This window comes from Mobula birostris, chromosome 3, assembly GCF_030028105.1.
Source record: "Mobula birostris isolate sMobBir1 chromosome 3, sMobBir1.hap1, whole genome shotgun sequence".
NCBI classification, from domain to species: Eukaryota; Metazoa; Chordata; class Chondrichthyes; order Myliobatiformes; family Myliobatidae; genus Mobula; species Mobula birostris.
In genome coordinates this window covers 211,064,825-211,086,306 of record NC_092372.1, presented here as the reverse complement: position 1 = coordinate 211,086,306, position 21,482 = coordinate 211,064,825, and the positions used below count along the sequence as shown (strand labels likewise).

General features: G+C 41.1%; 1 protein-coding gene across 2 annotated transcripts in view; it reads right to left on the bottom strand.

The window, feature by feature from the left end:
- paxip1 (PAX interacting (with transcription-activation domain) protein 1) overlaps nt 1–21,482 on the bottom strand; it is a 140,593-nt gene that overhangs the window by 73,084 nt on the left and 46,027 nt on the right. For both annotated transcript variants that reach the window (XM_072254061.1, XM_072254062.1), the window contains exons 7-9: nt 11,207–11,699; nt 5,378–5,472; nt 4,739–4,834 (exon numbers count right to left, since the gene is read on the bottom strand). In XM_072254061.1, the coding sequence (XP_072110162.1) occupies nt 4,739–4,834; nt 5,378–5,472; nt 11,207–11,699 (684 nt within the window). The remainder of the gene's footprint in view (nt 1–4,738; nt 4,835–5,377; nt 5,473–11,206; nt 11,700–21,482) is intronic.

The window sequence follows — 21,482 nt, the reverse complement described above, 5'->3', positions numbered from 1 at the left end:
CCCATATAAATAAATGGTAATTGCTTCTTCGCTTCACGCCATTTCCGCTTACGAACCGTTTCATAGGAATGCTCTACCTTTGGATGGTGGGGGGAAACCTGTAATTACAGGCTGGTGAGTCTAAAACCTTTAGTAGGGGAAAAAGAAAAACTTCTGAGGGTAAGGATGAATCTGACTTGGAAGAGGCAAATTAATCAATACACACATAGATACCTTAAGAGGCGATCCCATCTTACACACCTGATTGAATCTTTTTAAGAGTGTTGATGAAGGCAGTGCACTTGATGTAATCTAAGGTCCCACATGGGAGACTGCTCCACAGGTATCAGCCCACAGGCAATCTGGCAAAGCGGAGTCAAAGTTGGATTGGTGAGAAAAAGGGTGATGATAAAAGGTTGTTTTTGCAACTGGAAGCCTGTGATTAGTGGTGTAATTCAGGGATCTGTGCTGAGGCACTTGCTGTTTGTTATGTACATTAACACCATGGATGTGAACATGGCTATAAGCTTGCAGACACCATGAAGATCAATGGTGTTTTTGATAGTGACAACAATAAAGTCTTCTATTACAGCCTGCTCCCCCATTCAATAAGATTGTGGCTGATCTAGCCATGGTCTCATCTCCATCTACCTGCCTTTTTCCCATAACCCTTAAATTTCCTACTAGGCAAAAATCTATCCAAACTTGTCTTAAATACATTTACTGCAGTAGCTTTCACTTCTTCATTGGGCAGAGAATTCCACAGATTCACCATTCTCTAAGAAAAGCAGTTCCTCCTCATCTCCACCCTAAATCTACTCCCCTGAATCTTGAGGCCATGTCCCCTAGTTCTAGTCTCACTTACCAGTGGAAACAACCTTCTTGCCTCTATCTTATCTATCCCTTTCATAACTTTATATAAGATCTCCTCTCATTCTTCTGAAATCCAGCAACTACAGGACCAGGCTACTCAATCTCTCCTCAGAGTATAACCCCACTTATCTCTGGAATCAACCTGGTGAACCTACTCTGCAATGCCTCCAAAGCCAGCACATCCTCCTTCAAGTAAGGAGATCAGAACTGCACGCAGTACTCCAGGTGCAGCCTCACCAGTACCCTGCACAGTTACAGTATAACCACCCTGCTCTTCAATTCAATCCCTCTAGCAATGAAGGCCAACATTCCATTTCCCTTCTTGATAGCCTGCTGTACCTGCAAACCAACCTTTTGATTCATGCACAAGTACTCCCAAGTTACCCTGCACAGCAGCATGCTGCAATTTTTTTTTACTGTTTAAATAATAATCTTCTCTCACATTTTTCCTTCCAAAGTAGATGACCTTACATTTACCAACATTGTACTCCATCTGCCAGACCCTTGCCCACTCACTTAACCTATCTATATCTCTTTGCAGACTCCCCGTATCTTCTGCACAATTTGCTTTTCCAGTCAATTTAGTATCATCAGCAAACTAAGATACACTATAATCGGCCCGCTCTTCCAGATCATTAATGTATATTGTGAACAGTTGCGAGCCCAGCTCCGATCCCTGCAGCACACCGCTCACCATTGATTGCCAACCTGACTAGCACTCATACATCCCAACTCTCTGCTTCTATTAGTTAACCAATCTTCTATCCATGCCAATACATCACCTCCAACTCTATGCATCCTTATCTTATGGATGAGTCTTTGATATGGCACCTTATCGAACACCTTCTGGAAATCCAAGTAAATAATGTCCATCTATTACTCTCTATCCACTGCATTCATTATATCCTCAAAGAACTCCAGTAAGTTTGTCAAACAGGACCTGCCTTTGCTGAATTCATGCTGCATCTGCTTGATGGATCAATTTCTTTCCAGATGCCTTGCTATTTCTTTTGAGATAGCTTCAAGCATTTCCCAACTACGGATGTTAAACTAACTGGTCTATTGATACCTGCCTTTTGGCTATATCCTTTTTTGAACAGTGGTGTGACGTTCACTGTTTTCCAATGCACCTGGACCTGCCCAGAGTCCAGAGAATTTTGGTAAATCATCACTAAAGCTTCTACTATAACTTCTGCCATTTTTTTCCAGTACCCTGGGATGCATTCCATCAGGACCAGGGGACTTATCTATCTTCAGGTCCTCAAGTTTGCTCAACACTACCTCTTTAGTGCTAGCCATTGTATCGAGGTCCTCACCTCCCATCGCATCCACAGCATTTCTCTTTGGCAGGTTAGATGCATCCTCTACCATGACTGTTAGATTTCAGTGACAAACTCTGCTAACTTCTTCAGGATTGAAGCCTAGGCACGTCTAGTCCAGTGGTATTTATACCCTTGTAGCCAGTCCCTCCTGATTGGTTATTCCTCATCCAATCAGGTTCCCGCTCTCCCACCTTGTTCACAATCAAATTCCAGTTCTTACTTATAGTGAGACCTTCATCTTTGTTAAAATTCTATTCCTCCAGTTTTATTTCAATGGCTTCCTTTACCAGGCAGTTCCAAAAGCCCCTGGCGCAGCACAGTAGTTTTGTGACAAAAGTCAATCCTATGGCCATTGCGAATGCAGTGTTCTGCTACACAACCGATTTCTTCAGGTAACCCAAACAGATACACCTACTGTGCTCCTTGATGCAGGTTTCCACCGTGCTTCCCGACTGGCCGATATATGCTGCTTCATAGGGAACCTGCAAACACCAGCCAACCCAAGTCCCAGGTCAGCTTTTGACGCACATAAGCTGTGACGAGCTTCCTTGTGGGTTTTGGATGGCAATAATGCTGTATTTCTTCAGGATCCTGGTGATCCGTCCAGAAATTGTGAAAATACAGAGCAAATTGGTAGTAGCATAGGGTTCCTCCTCGTTGTTAGTTTTACTGGTTTTTCTGTCGACCCTTTTAAGGGCCCAATTGATTTTCTTTACCTTGTGCCATTCTGCAGCAATGTTGTGTGTAATGATCTTATTTCCTTGGGAAGACTCTCCAGGTCTGAAATAGTTTTTGCATAGTTGATCAAAGTAAAAAGAACTGCTCTATGCTGGGAGGCATGATGGTGGCTGTTATTGTTGAGGCACAGGTCTGTGTGAGTGGGTTTCTGATAAGACTCCGCGTCTAAGTTTCAGTTTCCATTGTCTTAGGATGTCCAGGAACAGGAGGCTACCATTCTTCTCCCTCTCTATTGTAAATTTAATGATTGGATGTATACTGTTCAGATGGTCGTGGAACTGTTGGAGAACCTGGAGTCCATCAGGCCACATTATGAAGATGCCATCGACGTATCTGAAGAAGCATCTGGGGTGTAAGGGTAATGAACTCACAGCCCTCTCCTCAAAGTCCTCCATGTAGAAATTATCAAAGGCCGGTGACAAGGGCAATCACATGACCAGTACATCCGTTTGCTCATAGTAGTTACCCTTATAGAGGAATTTTGTTGATGTAAGGGTGTGTTCAAAAAAGTCAATGGTACGCTTATCAAACTTTGACCACAGGAGGACTAAGCAGGAACTTAGCAGGAACTCTCCTTAACAAGAACTCTCATGAACAGGGACATGACGACGAAACTGACCACTGTGTCCTCTAGATTCAGCTGGATACCTTATAATCGGTACCTGTACCCAGCTGGAACCCCGAGAAGGGTTTATTCGTCATATACACCAGGAAGGCACTAAATCCTTTTTCATCAGAAAAACCTGGTTAAAAGTATGTTTTGAAGCTAACTTTTCGTAGGAACCCTGTTACATCGTAACAGAATTATCTATATAGCCTGGACAGCTGATAATGTCCCACAACCTTATTGTTACAAACAAGCAGCATAAAGGGTTTCTAACCTCTGCATTGTCATTCATTGCACATAATAAAAAATAAATTATACCTATTCCTCCTCCAACTTCTTCGCTATGAAAAACAACTTAACTTTCCTATCCTAGTTCTGATGAACAGTCCCCGATCTGAAATATCAGTTGATTCTCTTTCCACAAATGCTGCATAACCTAATGAAATTTTCCAGAAGTTTTTCTTTAATTTGTTTTTAATTCCATGATTAAATCATGTTTTCTCCTTTAGATACTGAAAAGGCTACCAGCGGAGAAGATCAACTCTTTGGAGAAAACCAACTCTTTATAACTGTGCAAGGAAAACAAATCCCACATTGCTAGTCATGATCGACAGATACAAGAACCTCATGAAACAAATGTTTAATTCACGACTTGTCATAAATTGAGAATTAATCTGAAAATGAATTGGAACAAAGGAATTAGGGTTGGTCATTCAGTTCCATTAAATTGCTTTTGGTCCAAGGTCAGCGGTCAACACAAGATAAAACTGTCACTTGCAGAATGATCTGAAAGTGGAGGGAATATTAGAGACAGCATGCTTGGAAATAAAAGCAGAGGTAAACTGGGCACCTGCTTTATAGTGTTCCAGCACCTTATTTTTACCACATTTGAACCCTATTCTGTATAGAACTAGCTGTGTCATCTTCCAGCCGAGTATAATGAAGAGCTGATTAACGTATGCAATAAAAATTTTAAAAAATTATGGCTTAATCACAAGAAATGGTATGGTAGTACATTAAAGTTAAATGAAGCAGCATTGTCACCAAGTGCTACAATAACAGAAGCAACAATATTCCCATCAATCCAAATGATTAAAATTACTTCCGAGAGAGATGCTCAAAATCAGTTCCGAGAGAGATCAAGATGCTCAATCAGTTCCAAAACTGATTAAAATATACATATGGGATAAAGAAAAGGCAATTATATGTACATGCTTACCTGGGCGTACATATTGCTGACCTGGCTTTCACACAAAAGGTGAGTGCATCTACTCGTCAGAGTGGGATCTACAATTCCACCGTGCACCTGGATAATCTGGACAAAGTATATACACAGACAATTAAAGCATAAAATACTATACATCTCCATTCATATATAGATAATATGGCTAGATTGATCTCAAAGGAGGTTAAACATAGATATCAGAAACTGTGGGTGTCAAAATAGAAACATAGAAAACCTATAGCACAATACAGGCCCTTCAGCCATAATGCTGTGCTGAACATGTACTTACTTAATTTACCCATAGCCCTCTATTTTTCTAAACTCCATGTACCTATCCAAGAGTCTCTTAAAAGATCCTATCATATCCTCCACCACCACCGTTGCTGGCAGCCCATTCCATGCACTCACCACTCTCTGTGTAAAAAACCTACCCCTGACATCTCCTCTGTACCCATTTCCAAGTACCTTAAAACTGTGCCCTCTCGTGCTAGCCATTTCAGCCCTGGAAAAAGCCTCTGACTATCCACAAAATCAATGCCTTTATAATGAGTAAATTTAAGGGGAATCAAGAGGGGTGCAGTTATCCCAGAGGGCTCTAGGATTAACCCAGCATTTTGTTCAGTGTTACCTCACCTTTTTCCAAGTTGCCAGCAGTTGTTTATCAGACATCTGCTCCGGGTAGTCAGCAATTGCGAAAACACATCCCAGTAAAAATGACTCCTCTGGAACTAAAAAGAGAAACAAGATCAATTGATCAAGTGACCAGATGCAGAATGTCATTTATGCACTGGATTTTACGAAAATACTCAAATGTTATTGAATAAAGCACCTAAAATAGTTACTGTGGTAACATACAGGTTAACCAATTGTGAGTAAGTGTCAACGTTAGAAATTAAATCTTCAGTAAATACTAATCTCATTTGCCCCATTCTCAGTCTTCATCCTTACTCGAGTCATTTACAGAATAGGGACTTCGGTCAGTGAAACTGAGTAGAGTCACCTGGCTCATTTTCAGGTCTCTGTTTGACGGCATATATAAAAAATGGATATATGGAAAACTCAGGGCCTTCAAACTGAAACATGAACTATGTTTCTGTTCCCAGAGATCTGGCCTGACCTGCCAATTATTTCCAGGATTTTTTTAATTAACTTCTGGGATAAGTATAGAAACTCCTTCAAAAAAACAAGTATCATGCCATCAGGAGAATAAAAAAGCATCACGCTAAATCATATTTCCCAGCTTCTTATCCACAACCCCACAGACAGCACAACTTCAGGAGCTCCACATTCATCAGCTTTTCAAAGAGCAAATTCCACACCCTACCATTCTCCAGTTGCTAATCTTATTTCCTCCTCAATTCCTCACATGCCTACTTACATTAAATCTCTCTCATTTATTTATTGCCCTCTTAGCTAAAGAAAATAAAATCAGAAGCGCCTTTGCATATTTAACCCTCTCCATTATCTGAACAACTGAAGCAGTCATCAGGTACTTTAATGCTCAAATATACATTACTATACTTGCAATCCTGTACAATTATGTTCCAGAAAACAACTGATTTTCACATTGAGTGTGTTTCTTCCAAGAATCAAGAGCTTTGTCTGCTTAGCCCCACAGAGTTGTACCTGACTCTCCACACGAGTCCTCCCGCTCGGCACTGGGGGCCTGGGTGCAGAATGTACCCAGTGTAAGTGTCTGCAGCATGTACAGATCTCAAAAAGATTCACAGACTCCCTAGCCGCATGCAATTTCTACAGCCTGAATAGTTCCATGTCCACACTTGTATGACTTCTGACATTGCAATTCCTTTTGCGTACCCAAAGTTTTGACTGCAGCTTAGGCTCATATCCCAGATGTCTGGGCATCCAGAGGTGGATGCCAAAAGATCAGGAACCTGTATCCGAGACTGGGATACTTTGGACCTGGCATTGGTGGGGGCAGAAAATTACATCTGTCCATTCTAATTGTCTTCTCCCTGTTTATATGCCAGACTCTCACAAAGAGGGAGCACAAGGTATGCCTGTGAGTTTCCAGGACCAGTAACACTGAAGAGGCTGAAAGACATCCTTAAAAGTGAGAACATTCAAATTTAGCACCTTACACACTGGGAAATAATTTTAGGAAAAGGAAGATACCCAAAAATCACCAAGATAAAATTAGTTACTATATCAGTGTGTAGTTGGATTCACAGTCTTTCATATTACTTAAAAACTTCCCGATCTTCACTCAGTTCTTACAAGAACTGAATGAGGTAGCGAGGAGCAGTAAGGAGTTTGTACATTCTCCCCATGACGAGGTGGTTTTCTCTGGGTGCTCCACTTTCCTCCTACATTCCACACACGTACAGGTTAGAAGGTTAATTGGTCACATGGGTGTAATTGAGTGGAGTGGTCTCATGAGTTAATTACTTATTCATTTGCTTGCTCACCTGGAAAGAACTGCTAACATTATCAACTGAATACTGATACTTAAGTTTCAACAGTATAAGGCGGGAGGAGGAGAAGGTGGCGCAACACAGCGTGCGCAGCTCTCCGGTGAAATGATATCGTCTCTGTTAAATAGGGGCCGTGGACAATTCTGATTTGATGGAGACAGATGTGAAAGCACAGAGGAACATCTGGAGAAATTTTTGAAATGCTGGTTCGCTGCTGCTGTTACTGGGCGATCGAGAATCTTCCGGAGGGAAGGCCCCAAAATCCCCGGCTTTGCCTGCTGTTGGCGACCGAGGCTGAGGACGAAGCGTTGGGATAGAGATGGTGCTCGGTACTTGGTGTCGGAGAGTTGATCGGAGGCTCGAAGTTTTCGGACGACTCAGAGTTGGACTGTGGTCGGGCATGGCAGGGAGAGTTTTCTTCCTTCTCCCGTCTGTGTGAGATGTGGGACATTTGAGAGACTTTGCATTTTTTTTTTTTTTTTTTACTGTGCCATGGCCTGTTCTTCATCATGTTATGGTATTGTTGCACTGTTGTAACTATATGTTATAATTATGTGTTTTTTGTTAGTTTTTCAGTCTTGGTCTGTCCTGTGTTTTTTGTGATATCACACCGGAAGAATATTGTTTCATTTCTTAATGCATGCATTACTAAATGACAATAAAAGAGGACTGCGTGTCTTCATAATCTATAAGACTGCGAATCTCCTATAGATGCATTAAAAAACCCATCATGCCACAATGTTATATTGAAACACAAATTGATTAATTTGTGCAGGCTACTTAGTAAGTCACAATTCACTAACACAAGAACCCAACTGAAATTCATGCTAACATTGCCTAGACTTAATGCAGTTTTGCTTCCAGAAAGAAAATTATTAGAAAGCTATAGATTTTAAAACTCTTAGTAGATGCACTTTTAAAGGAGAATTACTCAAGTTTAAAAACCCCATATCATTTAGTCCAACAAATGATTCACATTTATTCACCATATAAATCTCATACCACCCCAATGAATATAACTCAAGGCCTTAATGACCCACAGTTACTGCAGCTCCAAAGATCACTACTGTCGATGCTCTACTAATCGGAAAATCTTCCAACTCTGTATATTCTATTTATTTATTGAGATACAGTGCGGAATAGACCGTTCCGGCCCTTCAAACTACAACACCCAACAATCCTGATTAAATCTGAGCCTAATTACAGGATAATTTACAGTAGCCAATTAAACCTACCAAAAAGTAGGTTTTGGACTGTGGGAAGAAACCAGGGTACCCAAAGGAAACCTTATGCAGTCATGGGGAGAACATACAAACTCCTTTCAAGCAACTGTGGGAATTGAACCCAAGTCACCTGCACCATAAAGCATTGCGCTAACCACTCTGCTTCTGTGCCAACGAACAAAAATGAAGATTTGATTTCTCTAAAGAATGGACATGAGAATCCAGAGTTTGGCAGGAAGAGAACAGTAACACTCAAGTCGAACGATTTAACTTGTACATATTTCTGCCCCCACTTTATAATAAATTGCCACCTAACTTTCCCTTTGAGGACAGAAAGTACTCCCTTTCCGTTGCTCTTTAGCCCTCTGTGATTAAAATATGGCCTTTTCAAGATTAACTGAGGAGTTGTACATGATGTGTTATACAAGTGCTCCGTAAGTACATTCAATTAATGATGAGTAATGCTTGGTATGTTTGGAAGTCATGACATGCACAGACTGAAACTGTCGTAGAATATTAACTTTGAGCTGTCACTTAACTCAAGAGCAGACTGTTCCAAAAGCACTTAGGATTAAAATATATATATTACCCTCAGTAAAAGTAATAATGAAAATAAGCAAGTCCTTCACCTCTTTGGAAACAATTAAGAACATTTGCACAATGAACCATGAATATTTTGTCAGAATATAAAATGCTTTCCTGAATTCAATAAACTTGATACTAAATATGAAGTTCATGTATCCTCATCAGTTCCATTAAAAAATGTACATATATTTAACATAAACTCACATAATGCTTTTAACACAGCCAAATGTTCAAAAGAGGAACAAAATTAAAGAACAAAATATACAGAGAGACAGATGAGAACCACTGAGCACATCTACATGAAACACTGTTACAGGAAAGCAGCATCCATGACCAGAGATGCCCACCACCCAGGTCATGCTCTCTTCTCGCTGCTGCCATCAGGAAGGCAGTACAGGAGCCAGAGGACACGTGGCACCAGATTCAAGAACAGTTACTGTCCCTCAATTATCAGGCACCTGAATAAAAGGGGTTAACTACACTCAACTTCACTTGCTCCATCATTGAAATGTTCTCACAATCAACTACCTCCCTTTAAAGACCATCTCATTATCTCACGTTCTCATTATTTATTGCTATTTATTTATATTTGCCTTTGCACAGTTTGTTGTCTTCTGCATTCTGGTTGATCTTTCATTGATCCTGTTACAGTTACTATTCTATAGATTTGCTGAGTATGCACACATGAAAGTGAATCTCAGGGTTTGTATTTGGTAACCTATGTATTTTGACTACAAAATTTACTTTGAACTTTGAGAAATTAAGAAAAACATCATTCACAATTCCTAATCGGGTCTGAGCAGATTTACTCTGAAAAATTGTTGAAAAACTAGTTTTATTAAAGGATGCAGGTACTGGTGGGAAGCAAGTGACACACTTCCAGAAAAATATACAAAGAGCCAGAATTAGAAAGGAAACAGTAGTCTGCAGTGAAGCCAGGGGTAACTTAGAAGTAAGTGCAATGGTGGGGAAAAATTAGCGGATATGCAAGACCATAAAACATAGGAGCAGAATTAGGTCATTCAGCCCATTGAGTCTGCTCCACCATTCAATCATGGATGATCCTTTTTTTCTATCTTCTCCTCAACCCCAGTTGCTGGCCTCCTCCCCGTAACCTTTGACATCATGTCCAATCAATCTTTGCCTTAAATACACCCAATGACCTGGCCTCCACAGCTGCATGTGGCAACAAATTCCACAAATTCACCACCCTTTGGCGAGAGAAATTTTTCTGCATCGTTGTTTTGAAAGGGCGCCCTTCTATCCTGAGGCTGTGCCCTCTTGTCCTAGACTCTCCCACCATGGGAAATATCCTTTCCACATCTACTCTGTCTCGGCCTTTCAACCTTCGAAAGATTTCACTGAGACACCCCCCCCCCCACCCTATCTTTCTGAATTCCAGCGAATACAGACCCAGAGCCATCAAACGTTCCTCATATGATAACCCTTTCATTCCTGGAATCATCCTTGTGAACGTCCTCCAGACCCTCTCCAATGCCAGCATATCTTTTCTAAGATGAAGGGCCCAAAACTGTTCACGATGCCGAAGGTGAGTATCCTGCGGGAGAAGTGTGGGACAGGTGGTAGAGGAGTGCCAGGTCCGGGGGGGGTGATGTGGTTGGTGGCGTGGGTGCAGACCTACAGGGCAATGTCAATGTCATTTGATTCCAAACAATTGGTTTGGTGATCAATACAAAATGTCCCTCTGCTGCTTCCCATTCCCTCCCCTCTCATTTCCGCTTCTCCCAACCATGATTCTCCCCTCCCTGTCCCCTTCTCACTCTTAGTCCACAACAGAAGCCCACATCAGAATCAGGTTTGTCATCACTCACACATCAATGATTTTTTTTTTGCAGCAACAGTACAGTGCAATACAAAATTATTACAGTACTGTGCAAAAGTCTTAGGCACCTACCTGTGAATATGTGCCTAAGATTTTTGCACAGTACTGTATGTTTTTTTTGAATTATCTTAAGTGTTTTTTGTGCTGCATCAGATCCAGAGTAACAATTATTTCACCTGCGTACTGGAAATGACATTAAACAATCTTGAATCAAAAGAGCTACAAAGTACTTTGAGGAACTGGAGCTAAAGCCAGAATGTACTGACAAGTACTGCCTACTCCTGCTCTTGTTTTTAATGCCCTTAAACAAACGTAGATGCAACATTTATTATACAGTATTTATATACACAAATATATTTCCTCTCCAACCACTTACTTTCCAACCCAGGATCGTGTCCAAAGATTTGCAACTGTTGCTGAAGAACGGGATGCTGCTGTTGTTGCTGCTGGTGGTGGTGATATTGAAGGTGCTGCTGTTGTTGCTGTTGCAACTGCTGCAAGTGATGTTGCTGCTGGAGGTGCTGCTGTTGCAGTCGCTGAATCTGCTGTTGCTGTAGCTGCTGCTGCAGCTGGTGCTGCAGTTGCTGCTGCGAGAAAGCATGCTGCTGCTGGAATGGATGCTGGTGAAGCTGCGGGTGAGGTTTCTGCTGCTGCTGCAGCTGCATTAGATGCTGCTGCTGGAGCTGGAGCAGCTGGTGCTGCTGCTGCTGCTGTTGCTGCTGCGACTGTTGCTGCAGCAGCTGCTGCGCCTCGGGGGTTAACTGCTTGACCTGCGAGAAAAGAACGGCGTTGGGATGTCGAACGTCAGGGGCTTGCTGGTTCTGATTAGCTTCCAGATTTTTGGTTGGGGCTGAAAGGGATTGCAAGATCTGGAGAAGGAAACAAAATTGGAACAAATTAATAAAGGAGTCAGGATCAGTTCATAATTTCCAAATTAAACTCCCCATAATAAACAACAAATCCTGAACAAAGACCTATAGGTTAGAAGCTGAAATCAAAGAATTAAGCCACATGGGCTTTTGATTCAGCTCCATTACTCGTTGAGATTGTGGCTAATCTGATCATTAGGTTCAAATCCAGCCTGATCCCAATAATGGAATTCTCCAGTAGTCCAAAAGACTTTTGCAGCTTCGAATATATTTAATGATTCCATTTTCATAATTCTCTGGGATGCAGAATTCTCCTGATAACCTTCTGAAGGAAATCTCTCCTCATCCCAGTCTGAAATAGTTATCCCTTTAACCTGAAACTGTTCTCTCTTTCTACATTCCCCGGACGGAGAAAATTTTCTTTCAACTTTGACCCAGTCAGCTACTTCAACTTTTTCTTCAGTAGGATTTGATGTCATATGCTCTATAGTCATATTTTAAAGTTCAGTACTGCCCAGTCTGTATCTGCCCCACCACGGCCATCTCCTTCCTCCAAGCATGCAAACTTATGGAAACTATTTAGAAAGGCATAGATTAATATCAAACACATAGTTCTAAAGCAATTACATTTCTACACTGGTGATCTAAATGACTGGATAGTTTTTTTTTATTTCAAAATATACTTTATTCAAAAATAAATATATACAATAAACCATTCAATACCTTTTCATCCTTTACATACGTTTCCATTATAGTCTGTACATATCCGTATTTATAGCCACCCACGTGGCACTCCAGTTGTTCACCTTACCACATCATTGTTGAGGGGTATGCTCCCCGCCCACCGATCCCTCCCACTCCCACGGGTGAAGAACCCTAAACTGTGGTCCTTCCCCACCGGGCCCTTGCAGTGGCCGCACCAAGTTTCAGTGCGTCCCTCAGCACGTACTCCTGCAGCCGAGAATGTGCCAGTCGGCAGCATTCTCCCACGGACATCTCCGTGACAGAAGTCCAAATCCTACTCAAGTACTGCTAGAAGCTTAAACGCAGTGAATAAAGTCCTGGAATGAAACACTATTAGTGATGGCGATGTGGCCATATTTTGTTGAAACTTATCCAGTTCACTGTTGTGACATCACTGTCTGGTATACAGGCTCCAAGACAGAATTGCAAGAAGCTACGCAGGGCTGTAGACTGAGCCAGCACCATCACATGCACAACCCTACCCACCATTGACAGCATCTTCAAGCTTCAGTGCCTCAAGGTGGCAGCATCCATCATTAAGGACCATCACCATTTCGACATGCCCTCTTCTCATTACTACTGTTGGGCGAGCTACAGGAGCCTCAAGACCCACACTTAACTCAGGAAACACTTCTTCCTGCTTAACAATTTTCTGAAGTGTTGATAAACCCTTCCTCATTGTTCCATTTCTCACTATTTATTTTGCAATCCACAGTACTTTTATGTTTTTGTACTCTACTACTTTCTACAAAACAACGAATTTCAGTTAAGACAGTGATAATAAATCCAACACCGATTCTGATTGTCCTTTTGGAAAACAAATTGATCATTCTTATCCAGTCCACTCAAAATATGATTCAACACTTAAATACTCTGAAAAGCTAAACAAAAAAATTAGGGGTGGGGAATGTATGCTGGCCTTACCAGAATGCTCATGTTCTGAGAATAATAAGTCTAGGAATATACTTGAATGGTAGCTTGGAGACTACATTTGGTCCAAGTGGTTTTAACAATGTCTTTAATTTTTCAGATCTTTGAATTTGGACCTTATCAGTCATTGGGATCCAAGGGAAATAGTTTGAATTCAAAATTGGCTCAAGTAGCGGGTTTTGCAAGGCACTGATCAAGGGCCATTTCAGCAGAAGTCTGATTGGAGATCCAAAGGGTCAGATGTGGTCCCACAGCAAGTGTTCAGAAATGTGAAGTGTTTCAACAAGAGTTTCAAAAGAAAACTCTTCACAATGGCAGAGGCTGCCAGGAAGAAAGAACAGAAGGAAGGGAATTTTATTTTAAAATATAATGTCAAGTGAAATTATGTACAATATTCAAATCGCTAAAAGACTATTTTTCGAAGTGATGGCTGAGGAAGGTACTTGCACATTTATTAGTGAATTAACTTTCAGCGGACCTGCACAGGTGTCTACACTGGACAGCCATTTCCTGTGCTGCATCATTCCATTTAATCAGTTGAAATGTCAACTTTTTCCTCAGTGTTTCTGGTGTTTTATTTTTATTTTACTAGTATACCAGAGTACAGCCATAGGAGTAAATGGAATCTACCATCAAACAGCCACAAGAGAAACTGAAATAATTACTTCCAGCACTGAATATATAAACAGAGACTTGCATTAAAACTGCCAGAGGCTGGTGCTTATGGCCAAGAAACACAAAGAAATGACTGAATGGTACAGAGCATCACCACAGTGATCAACATACAGCAGCATTAATATTGGACAGTCAATCCACCTTCACCCAACACATCGTTTTCCCTCTTTGGTCTATCCCATCTCCATCTAAAGGCCTTTGCTGAATCAATTTCCTCCCTTCAGGCTGGGAGCTCAAATACCATCATGAGATTTTGCATAACCCAGGGATAAGCAAAGCTTGCCACTACCACCCTTCTCAAACCAAGCATGATTTCCTGTCAACCCTTTCTACCCATAGAGATGAGCAAGCCCAACTCTGCAGTCTAACATTGTAACTGATATCTGGAACAATTCCCACAAGTCTATTCTGCACCCGCTCTTGGATACTTGCAATCTGAATATATAATCTTATGAATGTTATAGCAGAGGGGTTCCTGGAGTCTATGGCAACACTCAAAGAGAATGTACCAACCCCGCCCTCAACCTCCACACCCAAAAGTCATTCCCTGAATTACTATCTAATTCCTATTTAAAAGGTATTCACCGAGTTCCCACCCCTACAGCCTGTGATTTTCAATATCTAATCCTGATTATTAGATTCAGAATCATTTTATCCATCACAGGTACATCAAAACATACAGTGAAATGTGTTGTTTGTGTAAACAACCAACACAAACTAAAGATGGGGAGCAACCCACAAGTGTTGCCACACACTCTCATGCCAACATAACACGCCCACAATGCTATCATTTCAATCATGTAGTTCATGACGCAACTATCCAGTGGTGGTCCAGCCACAATTACATCGTTATTTTCACAATGTGATGAAAACAGAACTTTTCATTACACTTCATCATTCTTGCTAAACTCGATAAAACTGTATTTGGTAGCTTCAGTAGCAGTTCTGGAAACCTGGATAAAGTGCTCTATAAATACACAAAGCCACCTACAGCTACTTCACAACTAAAGCAATGAGCTACTTGGCATCTACTCCTACAATTCACTCTCCTACTCTACCTACGCCAGGCTGCTGTTTATTGCTAACACAATCATATCCTCAGTTCTAATCAATAAACTCCAAAACCTGGGCTTCTGTACCACCCTCTGCAACTGGATCCTTGATTTCTTCACTGGGAGACTACAGTCAATACAGATCAGAAATGACATCTCCTCCTCACTGACAATCAACACTAACACATGTCAAGGGTGTGTGCTTAGCCCGCTGCTCTGCTCTCTATATACCCACAACTGTGTGGCTAGGCACAGCTCAAACAGCATCTATAAATTTGCTGATGACACTTGTTGGCAGAGCTTCAGATGTTGACTAGTAGGTGTACAGGAGTGAGATAGATCAGCTGATTAAGTGATATTGCAATAACAAACTTGCACTCCAAGTCAATAACATCAAGGAAGTGATTGTAGACTTCAGGAAGAGGAAATCGAATGAACATTAGGGTGCAAAGGATGAGTAGTTTCAAGTTCCTGGATCTCAACTTTGCTGAAAGTCTATCCTGGTCCCAACATATTGATGCAATTACAAAGAAGGCATGACAATGCCCTCTTCTCATTGCTACCATCAAGGATGAGCTACAGGAGCCTGAAGGCACACACTCAACATACCAGCAACAGCTTCTTCCCCCCTGCTATCCGATTTCTGAATGCACAAGGAATCCATGAACACCACCACTTTTTCCCTATATTTTTGCACTACTTATTTATTTTTTTATATATACTGTGTATTCCAGTTAATTGGGCCACCAGCTAATCATGGCAGCCACCATTTGGGACAACTCTTAAAGAACAAAAGCAAATGCATAGAACAGTTTTTAAGTAACTTCACCTTGCCGAATTTATGTTCAAAAATCAGTGATCTTTGTCACTGATAGTTGGTGAATAATAAGCAGCAAGACAATTCAGAAATTATGTGCTCGCTGCAGTATCAAGCATTCAGACTTGGAGATACCAGAATGGCTAGGGCTGAAAATGAAATCATTTCACTACTTCAACAAATTAGGCACTACGAAGAATTTGAAGATCTCAACAATCACATTGAAATTTACAATAAAAATGAAGATTTGGAGGATGCAATCATCAAAAATATTGTCTGAAGGCAGATCATTATCTGTGGTGATTTTGTTCACTTACAGCAAATCAAAATTACACTGGCTTAATTCCTCCATCGATAACTATTAGAACCAATACAATTTTATGGTACCGCAGTGGCTTTGGTAGTGTTCTAACTTATTCTATATTTCATTTAAATACATAATTTCTTACTCAGTTAAAAAGGTACTAAAAACAGATAAACTACCGTTTTAACTACTTCCATGAAACTTCAGCTAATTGAGCCAGCTGCTTAATTGGGCCAAAACATACACGTGTCAATATATCCCAATTAACCGAAATCCACTGTATATACTTATTTGTGATTTATACTTTTTAAAAAATGTATTGCAACGTACTGCTACCGCAAGAGAACAAACTTCACAGCATATGCCAGTGATATCACACCTGATTCTGATTCTTGCAAATTGGCTACAGAATCCAATAGCCTGCTTTCAAAAGAATGCGCATTTGTACAATGCTCATCTTGACCCTCATGTGGATTGCACAGCCACTGAAATACATTTAAAATGTAGTGTCTGATATAATGCAGGACACACAGAAGCCAATTTGTGTTCAGCGTCAAATTAACCATGTCAATATGTTTTAGTGGCATCACCTTGGAAATAACAGCCAGGAAAGCAAGGATAAATTCTTTTTGAAAATACCACTGGGATTTTTAAACATTTTTTGTCAATGGATTTGCTATTATGCTTCATTTGAACAACAGCAGCATGGCACTGCATCTGTGCTATACTGGAGTGCCAGCAAAGGTTTAAGTCCTTAATTCTCTGGAGCAGGACCTAACCGATATTTTTGCATGACATCCCCAATCCAAGATCCCAGCTTACAAAACGGCCAACTTGTGTGTGAACAGCTCACAGGAATGGAACCCTGTTTTAATATGGGGAGGACCCTGCAAATGGTCCAGATGCAATGCAGTAACAATCTTGAAATCAGTGGAATGCTCAAAGCAGCAGAGGGCCTAAGGCAACAGTCCAAAGAGTCCTTGTATCGGAAACAGTCCTGACAACATATGAAGGCTGTGCGTGTTTATTAGAACAGTTTTAAGAGACATTCAAAACAATAAATATTATTAAATATTTTTAATGTTAAGACACAAACTAAAGCAAAGTTATTTTAAAAAGTGAAAGCCAAGGCTAATAAATTAGTGCTGCCCATATTTCATTACTCTAGTCACACTTGCTCAGGTAGGACAAATGTTAGACCATAAGATATAGGAGCAGAATTAAGCCATTTGGCCAATCGAGTCTGTTCTGCTGTTTCATCATGGCTGATCCAATTTTCCTCTCATCCCTAATCTCCTGCCTTCGCCCCCTATCCCTACATGCACAGACCAATCATGAATCTATCAACTTCTGCCTTTATGCATATTTAAGGCTTGGCCTCCACAGCTGCCAGTGGAAAAGAATTCCACAAATTCACCACTCTCTGGCGAAAGAAATTCCTCCTCATATCCATTCTAAAAAGATGCCCTTCTATTCTGAGGCTGTGTCCGCTGGTCTTAGACTCTCCCACCATAGGAAACATCCTCTCTACATCCAATTATTGCCTTTCACCATTTGGTAAGTTTCAATGAGGTCACCACTGATTCTTCTGAATTCCAGTGAATACAGGCACAGAGCCATCAGACGCTCTTCACATGAAAAGTCATCCAATCCTGGAATCATTTTCATGAACCTCCTTTGAACTCTCTCCAGTTTTAGCACATCTTTTCTAAGATGAGGGGCCCAAAACTGCACTCAATACTCAAAGGGAGGTCTCACCTGTGCATTACAGTCTGAACATTACAACCTTGCTTTTTATATTCCCACCCTCTTGAAATGAATGCTAATATCACATTTGCCTTCCTCACCACAGACTCAACCAGCCAATTAACCTATAGGGAATGCTGAACAAGGACTCCCAATTCCCTTAGCATCTCAGTTTTTTAATGTATTTTCTCTCCATTTTGAAAATAGTCAACGGTTTCATTTCTTCCACCAAAGTGCACGATCATACAGTTCCGGGCACTGTATCCCATCTACTCCTTCTTTGCCCATTCTCCAAATCTGTCCAAGTCCTTCTGTAGCCTCCTTATTTCCTCAAAACTACCTGCCCCTCTACCTATCTTCATATCATCTGAAAACAAAGCTGTCAATTCCAACATCCAAATCATTGACATAAAAATAATCGGTCCCAACACACACCCCTGTGGAACACCACTAGTCACTGGCTGCCAGCCAGAAAGGTTCCCTTTATTCCCATTCTTTTCCTCCTGCCAATCGGCCATTGCTTTATCCATGCTAGAATCTTTCCTGTAATACCATAGGCCCGTAGCTTGTTCCACAGCCTCACGTGTGGCACCTTGTCAAAGGCCTTCTGAAAATCCAAGTACACATGAAACTGACTCTCCATTGTCTATCCCACTTGTTATTTCTTCAAAGAATTCCAACAGGTTTGTCAGGCAAGATTTTTCCCCATGCTGACTACGGCATAAATATCTTACAATATATTTTGCTCCAAAATATAATCCTAAAGTTTGTTGATGTAGAATTTGTGTGCTTTTCTTTTTATTTCCTGCTGCTCATTTATTTTGTTGTTTTGCATTGTCTCTAGAGTCTATTAGGTTGAGAAGAGACTTTAGAGGTATACAAAATTATGAGTGATATAGAAAAAAGTGGATGGTCAGTTAGTCTTCTTCCCTTCCCTCTCTCCAGCCAAGCCATGGCAGGGAATTCTAAAATTAGAGCATGGATTTAACAGGGAAAGATCTAAAAGGAACCTGAGGGGCAACTTTTTTCAGCGGCTGGTGGATATGCGAAATGAGCACCCAAAAGAATCTGTAGAAGGTACAATTACAACATTTGGATGACATAGGGACAAGTACATTGACAGAAAAGATTTAACCAAAATATGGGCCAAATGCAAGCAAGTGGGATTATCTCAAATAGACATTTTGGTCAGCAAAAATTCACCCTGCAGTACCTCAAAAGCCTTGCTAAATTTGAAATAGATAACGTCTACTGCCCTACCCTCATCTACCCTATTGGTTACCTCTTTAAGAACTTTTCTTAAAAAGATTGTCAAACTTGTCTCCCCACATCCAAAGCCATCCTAATCAGGCTCTGTCTATCTAAAAACCTGAACCTCAGAATTCCCTGCAGTATCTTCGCCACCACAGATGTCATGCTGTTGGTCTGTAGTACCTGAGCACGTCCATTACCCTTCTCAAGCAATGTCAGCCACCATCCAGGCTCCAGGAACTTCACCAGTGGTCAACAAGGAAGGCAGGAATTAGACAAATTTTTGTGCTATGGCATTAGTCAACACAGTAATGAGGAATTCAATTTTTAAAAACAAGGTTCGGAGGGATAAATAAAAACTTGTCAAAGCTGGCAGATTTGAGTAGGGTTTAAACCGAGCTGTCCACAGTAGTATCCTTGCAAAAGAAATATTGAATTAATTGGTACAAAAACTACCTGATGAATCACTGAAGCTAGCATGAGAATTTCAAACTTGATCTCAAACACGTCGAGTTTTTTTTGTACTTATTCATTCTGCAAGGCCAACATTCAGCAAACATCCTTAATCAGCCTTGAGAGATGGTATTGAGCTGCCAACCTTGCAAGGTCCCACAGCTGCATTTCTGTGTGGCTATTTACAAGTGGGTGCACTTTTTGTTTTGCCGGGTGTGGGGGGGTGGTGGGGATCGTTGCTTGCTGCCGCTATGCGCGGGCAGTGGGGTGGGGGAATTTGGGGTTCACATTTAAGTGTCGTTCATTCTTTGGGGCACTTCTCTGTTCTTGTGGATGTTTGCGAGGAAAAAGCATTTCAGGATATATACTGTATTCATTGCTCTGGCATTAAATTCGACCTCTGAACCTTTGAACTTGAGAGTGCTGTTAGAGGCAGAGAGTTGAAAGCACAGAAACGAACCTTTCAGTTCACCACATCCATGCTAACTTTTTTGGACCATTTGCTCCAACCCCATTTGCCTATGTTTGTACCATATTCTTCTATGCCTTGCCCATCTGTGCCCGTTCAAACATAATAACAATATCTGATTCCACTATCTCCTCTAGCAGTGTACCAAACACTGTGTAAAAACACTCAGCGATGAATACAGAAAGAGACCCTATGGCCCACCACCAGTGGCAATCCATTTATCCTAAAGTTCATTCTCTCCATATCCTCGTTAACAACACCTGTCACCATTTCCACTATTCACCTGCATACTAGAAGGGCCAATAAACATATCTAGTCCCACTTCTACGTGATGTGGGAAGAAACCACATTAACCAGAGGAAACCCACTTGTCCACAAAAGAACATTCAAACACTATACAGACAGCAACTGAAGATAGGATTGAACCAGAATTTTTGGTTTTTCAGGCAGTAGCTCTACTAACTGCCCCACTGGGCTAACCTTGTTGTAGCACAGTATTGATGAACACTGGTCCCATTGAGTTTCCACTGCTGATGATGAAGGTCTTAATGATGATATTGCCACTGAATGTCAAGGTGGTTAAATTAGTTGTTGCAGATAGTCATTGTGTGACACTCTGGGACACAAAAAGGTCACTATCTTTCTGCCAAAGGCATGGACTGCTGCATTTGTTGTTGAACTGAAAATGGAATTGAATATCACAATAACAAGAACACAAGAAAATAGTAGGCCACTCAGCCCTTCAAAACGGGTATCCAATATGAACCTTACTGATCTATGACACCCTCAACCCTCTATACCAGGGGGTTCCCAACGTTTTGCTCACCGCGGACCAGTTTAATATTGCCAATATTCTTGCGGACCTCACGTGAGTTCAAGTTTAACAGTGGGCATGACAGGGAATGGGGAAATGTGCAGCTGACTCATATCGGTTCATATCGCCAAATCATATTGTTTCCTCATGGCACGGTAGCACATGCTCGCAGCCCAGTGGTTGGGGACCACTGCTCTATACCATCCTTAATTTCCTGATTTTTCAAATATTTATATATCCACCTTAAATATATCCAGTGATCCAGCATCTATCATCTTCGGACAGAGAATTCCTGAGATTAATGACCCTCCAAGAACAGATTTCTATGCACCTCTATTGAAGGAGGGTTTTGTAGCTATATTCCCTTGTTTGTGACTCTTCCTCTAGTGCAGGGATTTCCAGTTTGGGTCTATAGCATAAAAGAGGTTGGGAACCCCTGCTCCAGTGGCACCAACTCAACATCTATCCTCTCATCCCCTTTAGGATCTTGTATAATTGAATAAAGCAGCTCAAAATTCTTCTTAGCTT